This window comes from Sturnus vulgaris, chromosome 10 (genome assembly GCF_052056855.1).
Source record: "Sturnus vulgaris isolate bStuVul1 chromosome 10, bStuVul1.hap1, whole genome shotgun sequence".
Classification (NCBI taxonomy): domain Eukaryota; kingdom Metazoa; phylum Chordata; class Aves; order Passeriformes; family Sturnidae; genus Sturnus; species Sturnus vulgaris.
In genome coordinates, this window is record NC_142252.1 from 21,260,382 (window position 1) to 21,277,795 (window position 17,414).

General features: G+C 46.2%; 1 protein-coding gene across 3 annotated transcripts in view; it reads left to right on the forward strand.

Moving 5' to 3' along the window:
* TNIK (TRAF2 and NCK interacting kinase) overlaps positions 1 to 17,414 on the forward strand; it is a 150,455-nt gene that overhangs the window by 80,418 nt on the left and 52,623 nt on the right. For all 3 annotated transcript variants that reach the window (XM_014887073.2, XM_088171033.1, XM_088171032.1), the window contains exons 4-8: positions 1,344 to 1,469; positions 9,663 to 9,773; positions 12,082 to 12,172; positions 13,502 to 13,632; positions 16,915 to 16,969. In XM_014887073.2, the coding sequence (XP_014742559.1) occupies positions 1,344 to 1,469; positions 9,663 to 9,773; positions 12,082 to 12,172; positions 13,502 to 13,632; positions 16,915 to 16,969 (514 nt within the window). The remainder of the gene's footprint in view (positions 1 to 1,343; positions 1,470 to 9,662; positions 9,774 to 12,081; positions 12,173 to 13,501; positions 13,633 to 16,914; positions 16,970 to 17,414) is intronic.

Below are 17,414 nucleotides of genomic sequence, written 5' to 3' on the forward strand. Positions count from 1 at the left end.
CTTGCCTCCATTTTTTCCTAGAGAGCCAGGCATGCATTGAAGGATGACTGAAAAGCTGACGGGGTACTCAGACAGCTGGAGGGATTTTGTGCTGAGTGCTGCTCCTTGCTTCCAGCACTGTTGAGCATCCAACTGCTTTTTAGTTGTTGTTGCAAAGGGCTTCAATTAATAAAATCACCTCTGTGGCCTGATAAACTTCGTGTTATATGCCCTGATTTCCTGGATAAATGAAAACAAGCAAAGTTGTGTTGACTGCTTGAAGAGAGGTCATAAAGGTTCTTCCAGAATAGTCCCCTGGTTTTCTTTGTAATGCTTGAGCCTGTTCCTCCTCCTTCTTGGTGCTTATACCCTCCATGTTCTTGCTAAAAATAAAACTGGAGGTCGTTTATGCCAACTCCATCCAGATATTTCTTGTACTTGTTCCTCCTTTGCTGTTCTTCCCTGAATGGTATTTTGGAAAGAAAGATGTGTTTCTGTCCGTGTTAATGGGACACCTGGTCAGGGGGCACTGCTCCTCAATCCTGCAGCTCTGCTGCTCTGTGGGTGTCTTGTCCTTTGCCCATTTGTAAAACTGAGGTCAAGAGAGGCAGATGAGGGACATAAGGAGAATAAAGAACAAACAGCCCTTCTGGTGCTTTATAAAAGCTCATTGACATCAAGGTGCTAAGTGCTGCCTGTGGAAATACAGCAGGCTGGAATTCGATCAGCTTAAAATAAAACCAGGGCACGTGTGATGGGTGTGACAACAAAGAGAGGGGACATCGAAAGTGGTATTGGTGTGGCTCTTCTGCCTCTGCTGCTTCAGCTAATGCCACTTTGCAGATGGGACAGAGAGGGGCTGGGACAGCCCATGGGAATGGTGCTTGTCACCAGGACTGAGTTACTCTGATGGAGTTTGCTGACAGGCAGCGCCTGCCTGCTCCCCATGTGGTGCCACCCCACCACCAGCAGCTCCTGGTGTCTCCAGAGGCCTTGTGCTGCTTCCAGCATGGGCAGGAGTGATGTGCCAGAGGGCTGGGAGCACAGGAACACTTCGGTCATGCAGTAGTTTGTAGAAAAACACCTTCTTGGGCCTCTGGTGTGACTATGAGAGTGTGCTAATGCATCACTGGGGTAACACAGGTATGTTTGAGCCTCGGAACAACATGAGTCTCCAGTGCAGTTCTCAGGCTCCCATGATCTGCTGTGAAGTGGCTGTAAAAAATGGTGCAAAAAACCTGAGAGGTCAGTCAGGAATGGGGTGCTTGGAAGTTCACCCACATACAAAGATAGCTCAGACCCTATGAAGTGTGGTCTCCTAATGCCTCTGGTTTTGTCTTTCTTTTCTATTCACCTCAACCCAGGATGAAGAGGAAGAGATCAAACAAGAAATTAACATGCTGAAGAAGTATTCTCATCACCGAAATATTGCTACATATTATGGTGCTTTTATTAAAAAGAACCCACCAGGAATGGATGATCAGCTCTGGGTAAGTTGCTTTCTTTTCTTTAAAATAACTGAGATTTGACAGAGATTTTTTTACTCTGAATTGCCCTCAGCTTTCAGAAAACCCCTTACTTTGCATCCATCTTTTTCAAAGTCCTGGCTTTGATCAGGCTCTTGCTGCACTGCAAAACACATCTCCATTTTCCCATAAAATCTTTGCAGTCTGATGGTAAACCCATTTTTATTCTGAAGTGTCATTAGCAATATCTTTATTACAATAGTCAATTGAAAATCATTCCATCTTCAGGCGGTTGGAGGGAGCTGGGAACATGTCTGGGAAGAAGGAGCTGAGGTTGATTCCAGCCAGCTCGTGATGGTGCCTGTCATGCTTCACATTTCATGGAGCCTGTGCAGGCAGACAGAGAGGAGGGGGCAGTGAGAGGAGGTCAGGGAGATCTGTGGCTGCTCAGCCACTTTGGTGGAGGCGCCTGACACTGCTGAAGGGCACCGAGCTGCTTCGTGTCTCCATAAATCCTCGGCTGCCTCCTCCTGCTGCTTCCCTTGTCAGGGCCTTCTTGGTTATTAATTCAGCATTCCCAGAGCAGGGAGGATGGAGTTTAAATCCCTTTTATCCCTGGAGAGAGACAGAGCATCAGAACCCACTCCCTTTGGCAGCAGCTGGTGCTTGGGGGGCCGGGCAGGGCAGTGACACTGCGGGTCAGGGCTACGGTCGTTGCTGTAAAATTAATTACAGTTTTTGTGCTGTGTTCTGAGCTTGGCTGTACTGGTTGGAGTTTCTGGAGCAGCAGCCTGCAGTGCCTATGGCCATCAGAGCAGCAGTGTAGGACACTGCTTTCCTTAGGAGTCTGTTGGAGAGGAGGCTCCATTGGAGTTACCGTCATTACAGCAACCTGGATGTTGTCCTGTGGTCGAAAAAGTCTTTATTTCCTCACAGTTTTGTAGATCCAGTCAATTCTACCTTACCCATGTGCGGTTTCCAAAGCTTTTCTGTGCCTGAGCAAGGTTGCTGCAGCCTAATTTTTCGGGAGTGACAAATATCCATGGTTCACCTGGGAGACCGTGGAGATGCTGAAGAGCAGCAGCACGCTCTTCCCTCTAGTTTCTGTACAACACAGGCTTTATTTTAGCAAAACATTCAGTAACTTCAGCTCTTTGCCCCTGCATCCACATGCCAGAGCATCCAGTGGGAGGTGGAGGGATTCAGAGGATGTTCCTCCCAGGAGAAAACTACAGTTGATAGACTTCTGTGCCAGCTTGTTCCCCAAGACTTTCTGATACACTGAATTATTGGAAAGACATGGGAGCTTGGAATTCAGGGCCATTCCTAGCCTGGGTGTCCAGGTTATTTTTGATGGGAATCCTTAAAAACTGTGTTCTTTGCAGCTGGCCTGGCATTCAGCAAGGCAAAAGCTGTCAGGCTGAAAAACACTCTTTCATCCCATGGAATTCCATTTGGCTTTGGCTGGTTTATAATTTTTTTTCTTTTAAGTGAAATATTAAAACAACCCACAATGTTCCTCCTTGTGCTGCAGGAGTGGGGAAAAAAAACACACCAACTGTGTGCCAAGACCCCCAGTATTGAGAGGAGCCCTCCCTGGTGCTGGCCTGTGCTCAGTGCCTTTACACAGGTTGGGTCTGGGGTGTGTATGCTCTGACAGGCAAGAGGGTTTGGTTTTCTTTCTTTCCTCCAGCTCCAGTACAAAAGGCTCTTGGCATACACAAGTGTTAATAAAAGAACAGTCCAAACTTCCAGAAAGAAAAGGTCACTCGAGAACTCCTTGGATTAAGAGGCATGGCTTGAAGAGTGGTGGTGTGGAGCTGTGTCAGGGGAGGTTTAAGGATATTAGCAAAGGGTTGTACATCCAGAGGAAGGATGGGCACTGGAAGAGGCTCCACAGAGAAGTGGTCACAGCACCAAGCCTGACAGAATTCAGGAAACATTTGGACAAAGTTCTCAGGCACAGAGTAGAATTCTTGAGGTTTTCCTGTTCAGGACCAGGAGTTGGATTCAATGGTGCTTATGGGATCCCTTCCTACTCAGGATATTCTGTGATTCTTCTATCAATCCCCATCACCATGACACAGCAGGGGAGGTTGTAAGTGTTGTGTCACCTTCACATACCCCGAGTCAAGAGAACAAGCCTGGGTTTTCCATGGTGGGTCACCCAGTCATGCAAGGGGAGAAGGTGATCATCGTCCAGCTGTGCTGCTTGTTCTTCCCCCTGGGAAAGGCAGACTAGATAATCTGAATTCTCTACCAGACTGCTGCCTCTCCTCTCAGTTTGGGGCCTTTCTCATTGGTTAGTGAAAAAAATTTTTGTAAAAGCTTCTTTTCTTACACTGGGGGTGTGAGGGTTTTTTTGTCCAGTGTTGGGACTGGTGGAGGTAATCCTGGGAAAGCTCCCGAGCCCTGGAGGAGAGGTGTGCTGGTGCCACTGTGTTAAATAGCTGTTGTTTCAGGATCTGATTGAATTAGGACTTGTGTGAACTCTATCAGTCTTGCCTCACAGATAAAGGCTTGTTTATTTTTCATTGGCTCTTTGTTGAAATAAAACCGTTTCTGATAATGCCCAAGTAATTCTTTTTATCGACACTCGGGAGGCTGATACGGAAATAAAAAATAGGGAACTCTTTCAGTGGAGATTAAGATCTCTCAGAAACGTGGCAGGCTTCCGACATGAAGTATTGTCCGTGCTGCTGCTCCATTCCACAGCAGCCACTTGCCCTGAAAGATGAGCTCAAGTTCACTGAACAACCCTGTTTTCAGAAATTAGGGAGCTGTGTGGAGGGTGTTTAGCAGATGCATCACAAATCTGCTATGTTAGCCACAAAAAAAAAAAAGGAAGCAAAAGTCATAGGGACAATCTTTATGGGACATTTAAAAAGAGATTTAAAAATATGAGGTAGGTTTATCCTCATGTTGGATAATGTGTTGCATTCTGGGGTGCTGTGGGTCTTGTGCCTCTCTGTAGCTGAGGGGAGGGGGTCCTGCTCTGGTGCAAGGGGACAGGGTGAAGGTGGGCTGCAAAAACTGTGGAAATTCCCAAGGGATGTGAGGATCCAGATAATCAGTTAACTGCTGCTTCTCAGAGCTCAACTCATTAAATTCACCTTGCTCTTCTCAAATCTATGGGATACCAGGCTGTGCATAACCCAGAGAGGTTGTTTTGAGATATTTGGGGGTGGGTGTTTTTTTAAATGCTGGGAGATGAGGCATTCATTAAGAAGTCTGAGCTGGGTGGGGGAGTTGACCCCATCCTGAAGCTGACCCTGCCCTGAGCACTGCTGTCACTGTGCTCCCCATACACTGTGCCTGTGTGCAGGGTCATGGAGGTGCTACTCAGCTGGGCACTTGTCATCTGCCCTTGCTGTCCTCTGTGCACTGAGGCCGTGGACAGAGCAGCCACATGTACAGAGTGTGGGGGCTGAGCAAAGGCTGGCAGCAGCCCAGAGCCCGCCCAGGGCAGGGCAGAGCCCACAGGGTCCCCAGGGCCAGCAGCGCTGGCTTCGGTTGATGGATTGCCATGGCAACCCTGCCCGCAGCCACATCTGTCACCAAGGGGGACAAATTGCTCATGGGCAGGTTGCCAGATACCCACGTGGTGGGGTGGCCTCTGGGGTGTCCTCTGCAGCAGATAATCTGGGGCAGTGTGGGGGGGAAGAAGGAATGAGGGTGTTTTGGGAACAGCCCCTCGGTCAGGGTGGCACTGCTGCAGCTGTGCAATGCTCAGAGCTGTGACTGAGTACTTGCAATGTGTTTTTTCACTCTGTTGAGCGCTAGGGACCCAATGAATTGCTTTAGGGTGATGTGAACAGAAGCTCACCAGGGATCTGGAGACGAAAAACAGGGGCAGCAAGACTCCATTGAAAATGGAGCGTGAGCTGTCAAAGCACTGGGATAGACCTGTGCAGCTCTGAGCAGGATTGCTCTTAATCTGCTTATATATCCTGAAAAAAAGATTTTTGGGCAGTTGTTGATTCTTTGCATTACAGAAATTAGATCATGAAACATTTGAGAGGGGTAAGTTTTCGGTTGAGCTGTATCTCTCTTTTGTCCCTCCAAGCTCTGCAGTCCTGGGGGAGTGTGAGGGGATCAGGACTGCTCCTCTGGCCCCTGACCAAGAGCTCAGGGTTACCAGTGCAGCTTTCTGCTGCTGTCTGGCAGAGTAATCCAGCACTATTTAACTCTCACTGCTTCAAAGCAATGTCAGTGCTGTAAACACTGCAGGACTATGAGCCAGTTCCTTTTGCTGCCATCCCTAACCCAAAGCCATCAGCCTGCTCAGCACCCGTGGCATCAGCTGCCTGCTGTCTCCTCAAGGGGCATGGATTGCTTGGCTGGGCTTGACATCCAGGGAGATGCAGGCAAGTAATTTATTGAGGAACTCGTGTGAGAGCAGTTGGATGCTGCTGTTGGAGAGGAGAGAGCAGAGCAGTGCTGGGTCCTGTGCTCCTCTCTGGGTGTGTGGCTGCAGTGTCAGCCTGCTCCCACCCCAGCACCAACAGGAGCAATGAAAACCTGGCCTTACCCTGCTGCTGAATATTGGAATACCAATTTGATTGGTATTTCTGTTTCTGAAATGGGCATCAGCTTTTCTGCTGATGCACCAAGGGAAGGTCTCTATATTTTTAATGCTCCATCACTGCTTCCAAGTGCCACAATGTGAGTGATGAGGGACTCTTTTGCATGAGAGCCAGGCTGTGGGGTGGGATGAGAAATTTGAGTGGCCTGGGCATATGGGACCATGTTGCACCCAGGTTCTGTTTCCACACACAGCAGAAGGATTGATTTCCAGCAGCATTTAGCCTGAGAGTTGTGTGCGTGTTTTCTGTAACTTAAAAGAAGTCAAATTGTTCCTGGGCTGAGGCATAGGAACACAGAAGAATTTGTCTTATGTAGTAAAGGATATAATTTGTTGGTTCCTCTGGAAAAGCTGGAGCAGTTCACTGTAAAATGGATTGGGGTTGGTGTTCTGGAGCTGCTTGGATTTGAGCTCTTCCAGGTAATACACAGCAGTGATCAGAGGAACAGAGGTCTTGCCATTCCCAAACTGAGGAGAGTAGTGGTTGATTTGAAAACTGAAAAGGCTCTTTAAAAAAAAATTCATGAGACAGCAGGACAGAGAGATTTACAGCTGCAGCTTCTGAATTTGCCTTGCTTATGAAGTTTGCTGTCACTCTGGTATGAAGAGCTAAGTAAATGCTAAATGAACTGTATTTAAAAATACTTCCTCAATAAATGTCCTTGCAAATTAAATTTCAGGAGATGATCTTACCTTTAGCCCATCTTGATGATAATTTTAATTATGGCTAATAAAAATTCAATATGCATTTCCAGTTTATTGTCTTACTCCATCATGACTTCATCCCTTAAGAAAATTGGTAATGATGCAAGTGTGTGAGGGCAAAGCACTCACCCAGAGGTATGACACTGGTGAGAAAGTATTTTAGTATCCAAGTGCCCTCTGAAGCCTTTTCTGAGTGTATTAAGTTCTGCCCTAAAATCAGCAAGAACTTCTGCTCATTTTAATTTTTCTCCTGGAAGACTGTTGGTTTCCAGCCTGAACATACCCATAGTGTTCATTAATTGATATTATGGCAGTACCTGCATTGTTCTTCTCCCTCTCACCTGTCCTTGCTGTTGACAGAACACCCAGAGAGACCATAACCATCCATTCTCTGCATGGCTGAAAAAGCCCTTAGCTCCTCTGAGATAGCCTGGTCATGTTCCTGTGTCCCCTCCAGTGTGCATTTATTGTTCTTGGATGATCTCCATCACCCAGCAGGACATCAGTGCTGTTGGTCAGGTCTGACCTGGCCTGTTGGGTGTCTCCTTAGCCTGCCATCTTCTGTGGCTCCTCTCCTTGAAGACTGCACTGTGTGAGCTGTCATTGGGAATTCTGTGGCATCCTTCCACCTGAGGAACATAAGAAGCCATGAAAACAAGAGGGGATCCCAGCGCTGCACGCAGCAGCCACCCAAACATGGGAATGGGGCTGTTCATATGAGGTGTCCATCAGCTTTCCATCAGGGACAAGGATCCTCAGGCAGCCCTGTCACCTTTCTGCTGCTGGTTTTCTTGGAGAATTCATGGAAGAGCTTTCAGGCTGTTTCTGGTGCTCAGCCCCCTTGGATCTGGAGCCTCTTGATGCTGGCAGAGATCTGCCAATGTTGGATATTTTCCTATGGATGTTGTGGGACTATGCACCTCTTAAAAAACCAAGTTGGAAACACCCCTTCTGTGACTTCCTTTCTTTCTCTCTGTTAATTTAATCTCCAGGAGGTTTCACAGTTACAGGTTTGGGATGCATCAGCAGGTGGCTATATTATTCCCCTCCTGGTGTGAAGTTAATCTTTGCTCTGTGGAAATTAAGGGCAGGGTAGAGGACCAAGGGAACTGCCAGCTCCATTAAGATAATCTGGCAAAATAATGGATGCACTCTGTACTTTCAGTGGGATTTCTTCCATTTTCTTTTAAGCATCGTGTTTGTCATGCACAGCATAGCCAGCCCTTCCTCTTCCTCTTGCTCCAAACCCTGGTGAGAGCCTGTGGAAGAGTTTCCATGGAAGAAGACTGGAGAGGGAAGCATTTTGGATTGCAAGGTGTTTGTCACTGGCTCAGCTACCCAAGATTTTGCTTTCCAAATTTGCTGCTGTGGTATCTCAAATGTTAATCAGACACACATGCAGACACTGATACTCCCCACATGTCAATGGTCCAAAGGGAAGAAAGAGAGGAAGAGCAACTTTGAAACCAGTTGTTCCATTATTCCCCATTCACTGAGCAATGAGTAACCAGGAGTTAGGCCATGTCAGTGACCCAGCTGGATGGCTTGGCTGCTGCTGGGGTGAAAGAGCTATAGGTGTGTTCCTTGCCTTTGCATAGAGCAGATTTTGGCCAGTGACCCATCCATTTCTGACATTTCTTCCATTCCTTGAAGCCACTTTCATGACTTAACAGGGATATTCCAAGAATTTTTCAGCACCAGTTCAGGAAGAAAAGAGAAACTTAACATCAAAACTAAAGATAGCAGCATGGTCAAAGCCAAGTAAAGTAAAGTCTGCTCAAATATTTTATTTAGCCTGAAGGTTTATGGCAGTCCTGTGTCTGGATTTTATGATCATTATAATTTATGATAGTCTTAAATCACTGCATTTGTGCAATTTGGTCAGGAGTAACCTTTCTGCCATTTTAATTCTCTTCTTGGCCTGTGCTTTTAATAGTGATGTCACTTGCTTGGAGAACGTTAAATGCCATGTAAGCCTCATGCGATAAGAAACTTGAAACATGCACATCGAAGAATCTGGCAAGGAACCACTGGCAAGGGAATATCTTCAAGGAGGAGGCAGATCTGACTGGAAAACATGGTTTCACATCTTAGAGGAAGCACTTGCACTGGCCTTGTTGCATACACGGGCTGTGCTCGTTTTCTGGAGCACGCTGGGATCTGCGAAATCCCTGGGAGGCAGACTCACATCCCATGCTATTTTTGTAATGTTTATTTCACAGTTGTTCAATGACAAGATTAAGTTTGGGCTGGGTTAGATCATTACTCTTCTATATTTGATATTCTGAAACTTTGGAAGTGGTATACAAGTGGTGGTGGCCAGTCATGTTGGAACCAGCCTGAGCAGTAGGACTGCAGATCCCTCGTGGGGAGCCTGACACTGCGTGGCAACCTGTTCCTCAAGGGAGGTTTCCTGCTCAAAAACACGACCAGAAACAAAAGTTTTTCTGGTTAAATAAAAAATAAAAATTGAAAAGTACACCTGGTTCCTAAATCATAGGAATCTTTGGAATATCTGCCTCTGTGCCTTTGTATTTTCAAATTTGAAAAACTTGCATGCAAGAGGCAGAGTTCTGTTTTATTGCTGTTGATACTAAACATTGATTAGAAGTATAAAGTAGGGCGTGTAGGGGTAGGGTTTGAGATTCTTATCTCCTCCACTGGATTTCAGCACTGGATTGATTCCTGTTTCTTGTTTGCAATCCTCTGGAGGGCCACAAGCCTCTTTCAAGCCTTCCAGCCTTTTATTGTTTCCTTTTATAACAAACCTCAAATGGATTACAAGCTGATAGGTTCAGGGTGATGTTCCAATGGCTCTGTGCAGCACCATGGGGTCCCCACAGAAGCAGTGCCAGCGTTGGGATGCTGCTGGTGGTGTCACTGCACAACATTTATGTCATTAATTACATTCCTGTTCCCTTTGGCAGCTGGTGATGGAGTTCTGCGGCGCGGGCTCCGTCACTGACCTCATCAAGAACACGAAGGGGAACACCTTGAAGGAGGAGTGGATTGCCTACATCTGCAGAGAGATTCTGCGGGTATGTGTCCAGGGGGAGCTGAACGTTGTTGGCAGTGTGGCAGCTGAGTGCTCAGGGGACACGGGAAGCCTTTGGCTCCGCAGATTTCGTGGATGCTGTGCTGCCATGGGCTGGAGCCTCTGCGGTGCCGGCAGGCGTGAATGATTCATGTGCCTGTATGATGCATAATAAATAAACCCTGCTTAATGCCCTTTAGCTCTGTTAGATGCCTGAATTTTAACCCTTTTTTTCCTTCAACAAAAATACTATCTGCTATTAGTATTAAAAGGGCAAAGATTTATTTACGTTAGAATTACGTTTTAGGTAACAGAAAGGTGGGGACTAATAAAGTCTGAGGAAAGAAGAATCTTCATGATTAAATGGCATCCTATGTTTTATTAAATCCACATGTTTGATTTTAATGAGGATGCTGTAGCTTTTACACTCACGATATAAATGTTGGACTGAAATGTCTTAAAATGGGCCATGCCAGAATTTCATGTACTGGGAGATGGCAGCTTCAACAAAGACTTTCCTGCATTTTGTGTTGCTGAGGTCAGAGGATGAGGTTGTAATGATTGTCTTATGTTAAAATCTATTGCTCTGTGAACCGAAGATTTGTTCAAGAGAAAACAGGAATATTTGGCATGTGAAGGAAACCTGTACAAGAGCCATTCACGTGATAGGATGAGAAGAAAGGGCCTCAGGTTGCACTAGGAGAGATTTAGGAAAAAATTCTTGATCAAAGGAGTTGTTAAGCACTGGAACAGGCTGTCCAGGGAAGGATGGATCCCCATCCCTGGGGAGATTTAAAAGAGATGTGGCTGTACCACTTAGGGACATGGTTTTGTGGTGGCCAGTTGTCAGGATTATGGTTGGACTCAGTGGTCTTAAAGGTTTTTTCCAACCTAAACAATTCTTTGATTCTATGAAAGAAAATGAGGCAAAATGATCTCTCCAAATGGATGTGCCTGACACTGAGGCTGCCAAGGGTGTCCAGAGGTAACAAAGCATTTCTGTGCTGTCCCTGAATGCCACTGTCCACACCAGAGTGACATGTAGAAGATGCTGGCACTGTAACTCATCAGCTTTTGTATGGACACTGCTTTCAGTGCCAGGAGGCCACAGTTACATGGGCTTATTTTAAGTGTATGAGCTCCATGAGCCTGCTCCTTAAAATAGTCCCTGGCAGTGAGTCACAACCCAGCCTCTGACTCATGTCCCAGGGCCACCATCAGGTGTCACCGATTGCATTTTGGCCACACCTTGGGGTGGTGGTGGGTGACTTCTGTGGGGTTTGGGGTGAGGAAAGGCTCCCAGCTTCACACTGCAGAACGTGGCCCAGGCTTGGTTCAGACAGTGATGGACAGTTGGAATTCTAACACGAGGCTCAATCCCACATTATTAAAGGATTTATTAAAATCCCATGGAATTTTCGCTTTGCCTCCAGTGCTCAAAGGTGCCTATAACAAGTGTAACATGGCTAAAAAAAGGACTCCTATACAGATATAATCTGTTCCACAATTTTCCCAAGGTAACGAGCGTAAAATGACTAATAACTACCAAAAGCGAGAGCAGAAATCCTTTTCTTCCTCGAATATGAATGTTTAATGTGAAGTACAAACCTAATACAAAATTAGTTTTTGAAGTAATCCATATTTTTCCTAAGCTGGCAATCTGGGTGGATGTTACTTTGAAACTGAAATAATAAATGAATGAAATAAAAATGTGGGTTGCAAAAAGAAATTAATGAGCTAATAAACCAGCACAACAGCAAAGCTAGTTTACCTTTAGCCTTTGAGATAGGCTTTTTACTTGAGTTATATCTCTATTAGGGATATGTGAAAGTTACAACATTTGTATTTGCATGGTAGCTTTTTTAATACAAGCTTCTCAGTGTACTGAAATCCAGTTTATTGGACCTATATAACAAGAGAATTGTTTTCTTCAGTTTCTGGATGATGGAAATGGAGAAAGGAGACAAACCCATTCTGTTATTTCTGCCACAGAAATGGTTCCCTGAGGCAAGGGAGCACATGGGAGAAATCATGTCTGGAGTGATGGAAGAATTTGGGTTAATACAGGTTCCTGCTGGAATGTGAAAGATTTGGTTTAAAACCCCACAGAATAGACAGGCTCCATGCCAGGCATGTCCTCCCAGCATGGGACATGGGACAGTGTTTGCAGCATGTGATAAACAAAAGCATTCTCAAGTGCTTAACTCCAACTGTGAACCTTTCATTTCTGGAGCATAATTGGATGAGGAGGAATGTCAGAAAATAACATGCTTTGAACTTGGGTTCCTCTAACCTTTCTCTGAATTCTCCAGGGCTTGAGTCATCTACACCAGCACAAAGTAATTCATCGAGACATCAAGGGACAGAATGTATTGCTGACAGAAAATGCAGAAGTGAAACTAGGTAAGAGTGGGTTAGAGCTCCTGGAAGCTGCAGGTGGGCTGGCTGGGGAGAAGCAGCAAAACTGCCTTGTTCATGACCTGAAGAAAGAGGATGGGTACCAAGAGCTCCTCTGTGGGTTTTATTATGTTGACTTTGATACGTGACCTTGGGTGTTGACCAGGTGCTGTGCCTCAGACTGCCAGGGCTTGATGGCCAGGTTCTGCTTGCAGAGGTGCACTTGCAGTGGTGTTTCCTCTGCCACAGCTCTGGTACAGGTTAAGCAACCAACACCAATTTTTCATGCCCTGGATTGAAAATGGCCCTGTGTTCATCACCAGATGTTGTCAGGGGCTGTTCTCCCACAGCTGCATAGTACTGTCCTGGAGGATAATCCATTTTCAGTTTAGCATGACATAATCCAGACTCCTTTTCCAAGATAACCTGATGGGTTTAATTCTCAAGAACTACTCTGAATTGTGTGCACTCTGTTAGTCACCTTGGAGATGAGCAGGCATTTGTGTGGAGATCATATGAAGGCAGCAGATGAGTGCAGATGATGTGCTCACATCCTCACTTGTCCAGTATTGATGTTATTAAAGGTGTCTTTGCACAAATAATTTATGCTGGTGATGGAAGATCCTTTACATTGGTGACGTGTGGTGCAAGTCTGGTTTTCCCATGCCTTCTCTCTCCCCCTGCAGCAGAATAAAACCCTGGCTTAACAGATGGCACCACCAGCTGATTGGGCTTTATGCTGGTGAAGACTCCTCTCCAAGGGGAAATTCTCCAGGGCAAATCTCCAGCCATTGTGTTGTGCAAAGTGCAGCTAGTGGACCATAGAGTATTCTCTCATTGGTTTGATTTCATCATTTTTTGCTTCATTTTGCAGCTCTCTGCTTGACATTTCCCATGGGCCTTTGTCCTTGGCCCTTAGTTCCTTAAGTCTTTTGCATTTCTGCCATTTGCAGCAAGAATTTAGGTAGAAAAATGAGGCTTCCACCAGTATTTGGCAGGCTTTAATTCAAATGAGCAAGCATAGAACAAAGGCTGCTGCTTATTCATGTTGCTAACCCTGTTTCTCATTAGTATGAGGAGCTGTGATTTCTTTTCATTGCCTCCTGGCAAGGAGGAAAAGGCACAGGGTTTCGTACAAAACCTGGACATCAGATGATCAGGTTTGTCCTTGACTGACCTCTGTGGATGCCAGCAGAGATCAAACAGGAATCTTCAGCCACGTCTTCCCTTCCTGGCTGTGCAGAGTTCTTCTGAGTGAACACAACGTTTTACATAGAGCAGCAGAGCGTTGCTCAGGTTTGTCTCTGACCTAACCCCATTGTCTCTCTGCTCCAGTGGATTTTGGTGTCAGTGCCCAGCTGGACAGGACGGTGGGCAGGAGAAACACCTTCATTGGGACGCCTTACTGGATGGCCCCCGAGGTCATCGCCTGCGACGAAAATCCCGATGCCACTTACGACTTCAAGGTACCAAAACGAGCATCTTCCTACTCAGGAATTCAGTATATCCTTGCAGCACTGGAAAACACAGTGGCAGGCAGCACAGGCTCCTCCTGCTTTCTGGCTGTGGGATTTTGGGATGCCAGTTTCACGTCCAACCTGAATGTTTGTTGTGCTGTTCACGTATCCAAATTTACTGTGAGGAGTCTTTCCCCTTGTGGAGAAAAGTGTCAGACTCAGGCTTCCTACCTGCTACCCTGCTTTTTGGTGCTGTGTATTTAAATACTCCAGTCAAACAAGCTGTATTTGCTCTATTTACTCTGGAGAGGAGTCAGGTCAGGTTCAGAAAGGGTGAAATCACATCCTCTGGCCTGCAGGCTGATATTCACAGGGAGATGTGAAGGCTGCCACACAATCAGACGTTTAGGGGGCTGACCTACTTTTCACATGTCTCTCCAGCCTGTTTGAAGTTTATTTTTGGATCGGTGGCAGCACAATGTCGCTGCTGAGTTATAATGTGGCACAGAGCCCTGTGCCATGCAGCAGATCCACAGGAAGGTTAGGAATCCCACCTGCCCATTCAAACTATAGTGAGGTCTGATGTTCAAAGCAGGGAGAGCTTAATGTAGTTTATCCTGTTTCTGCTTTACTACAAGTTTCTGGACACATAGAAATATTCCTTGGTTTTTTGTCCCTTGTTTTTTTTGAAGTGTCCAGAACTTGAATTTCTGGCTCCAAACCTCCTAAGGTCCACTGAGTGTGTCCAGAGAGGAGGGCAGGGCATTGACACATGAACTCTGGGGGGGAAGTTCAAGCATATGTGAAGCTTGCTGTTCTTCTGTTCATGTGCATGCTGAGAGGTCACTTCGCAAGGTGATGTTTAAAAAGGACTTTGAGACCCTCTGGTATGAGCTGCTTTCTAAAAGTAGAACACTCCAGTGTAAGAGAGCCACAACCCACCATTGTGGTATAATTTCAGCTGCAATTACTGATTGTTCAGAGAAATTTTTGATAAATGAATGATTTTAAAGAAGCCAAATGATGCTTTGCTGTTGCAGCCATTTAAGTGCATCAGTCAACTTTTTGAACTGATGATTTTCCGGAGAGCAGCTCTTCAGTCTGAGTTCAGACTCTGGGTTACGGAAATTGTTAATGATAGGGACATGTAGAAATAGTTTAATCTCCAATTGCTTATTACTCTTTGATTAACCAATTACAACAGGCATTTCCTCAGCTCTGCTGAGGGCAATGCTTCATGACAAGGCTGCACCCTGCACTGGCTGCTCTCACCACTTCTCCAGCTGCCTGTCATTAATCACAGCTTTTTCTTATTTTTTTTTTTTTAAAAAGGACTGATCTCTTCATAGGCTACTTTCTACCCTCTGAAATCCCCGAGGATTTTCCTCTTGCCAGAATAACTGGGGCACTTGATATGCTGTGGACTGATGCACAAGCTCCAGGACCAGAATCCCTCTATTGTCCCCGAGGATCAGATGCTCGCAGTGAGCCTCTCTGAAGTTGGCTCTGGCCATTTTCCCGTGGCTGGGGCTGTGGAGCAGGGGGCTGATTGCTGCTGACATGCTCCATGCAGGGTGCTTTCAGAGCTCCTGGTGATGTGGGAGCCACTGGACATTAGTCCATACCCCGGATCACAGCCTTGCACCTGATGCTCTTGCTTTGAAGTAGGGTGGGGAGGATGTAAATGATAATTATTTCTTTTAAAAGGGATGCAAATCAGATGCTCTCAGGTTTAGCTGACTGGCTTAAAATACTGAATACAAAAAATAAGATTTATAGAGTGAGAAAAGAATCCTCACATGCTTAATCTGTTGGACAAAAAGCCTCTGATCTCACTGTTTTCTTAGCCAGAAAGAGATGCCTGTGTAATCTATGGAAGGAGGCAGTAAATACCTCCTCACACAAATAAACCACTTTAAAAAAGAACAAATAGAAACCCCCTGCTGTTGAGGTTGTTTTTTTTTTTTCCCAGCCAGTCTTCCTTTTTTCTTCAGAGATATCTTGTCAATAAGCTTAGAATCAAAAGGAGGGGGAGCAGGGAGGCTGCTTCCCTTCCCAAGTCAAGGCAATGCAAATACATTAGCACAGCATCCCTTTGCTGGATGGACTGAAAGGCTTTTCAGTCTTAAAAATAAAAACCACTCAAAAAAATTCCTGAACTCCAGATCATTATAAAATGTGTGCTTCCCGCTGAGGTTGCTGCTTTCTCTGGGAGACTTAGAGAGGTGATAATCCCTTTATGTATTCCTCCAGCTTTAAGATCACTTGGCATCCTTCATATAATACTGGGCACCTCAATATGGAAAGACACATTAGGAATTTGGAAGGAGTTCAGTGGCAACCCAGAAGGAAGGGGTCATGTGTGCTGAATCATGTGGAAAGACTGTGATAATTAAGTATGCAGCAGAAATCCCAGCTGACCAGAAACAAAGAATGGATAAGACTGTGCTGTGAAAGGCCTGAAAATAAGATTTGAGAGAGAATTTTTAAGCAGGTACAAAGATGTATAGCAAGGACGACATTTGTTGAGGGAGAACTTGAGCTAAAAATGAAGAGAAGTGCATTGAAGTTGGAAATCCAAGTTGCCTTTCCTGGAGGGTGTATGTGAAAAAAGTGCTTGTGGTTCCTAGAGGCTCTCTCTAGCTCTGGCTGGGCTTTTGGGACTCTGTACTGGGAAAAATAACCTTTCTGGGATTTACTCACTAAATGGTAGGTTTAGAGGCTTGAGGCAGTTTAGAAAGAGCAGTTCTTGAACTGGAGAGGAGAAAAGTGAAGTGGGACTGCAGGGACATGGCACAAAGCAGGGCAAGGGAGAGCTGGATGTACAAGAGGAAGAGTGGAAGGCAGAGTCCATCCCTTCCAGCCTTAGGTGAAAGCACCAGCATTGGTCTGGGTCATGTTCCCAGTCCAGCAGAGGGGTTGTACTCATTTTCTCTCACTGGGCACGTACAGCCTCTGCCTCCTGCACTGCCAGGAGAGCCAGTCCATCCCCTGGGGCTTGTAACCAGGGCTGGGGGTGCAGCCACACCTCGTTAGTGATGGTGGGGTGGTGAGGAGGCACTGGAGGGCAGCTCACTGCTGCTCTCTGGCAGGAGCTGGGGATTTGGTGTTCCTGTTGGCAAGGGAGTAGCTGGAAGGAAGGGTGTTACAGGTATGAAATCAAAGTTTCCCAAATAGGGTCTCTTCTCTGATCCTTCAGGAGACTCAGGGCTGAGCAAGGCTTGGGAACTGGGTAAATAAATGTGTTCATTTCTCCTTCCACTGGCAGTGTCCCTCTGCTTTCTTTCACAGAGTGACCTGTGGTCTCTGGGGATAACAGCCATCGAGATGGCCGAAGGTGCTCCCCGTGAGTAGAGTCATGGCTCTCTTCATTATCCTTGGGTTGGAACGTGCTGGGGTTTGCTGAGCACCAGCCAGAGCTCAAACACCACCCCGAGGTTTTCCCTGGGCTTGCTGAGGTGGAGCTTGCAGCACCCATGGGGACAAAGCTGCCAGGGCAGTGTGGCCCAGGGGACAGGGTGGGCAGTGAGCAAAGGCAGACCTGTGTGACACCTGATACATCACTGAGCTCTGGGACATGGTTTCCTCAAATAAATGATGATGAAGATGGGGTGGAGGATTGGAAGCAGGTAAAACACCTCAGAGCTGGTGTGACACTGGTAGTGACATGCTGTGTTCACCTGGGTGCACCTGCACAAGTCACACTGCCACGGTTTTCAGCATGATCCTGGGACTGTCCTTGCTGGAAGATGGAAGTAAATAAAGCAGAGCATCATGCCACATGGCATGGC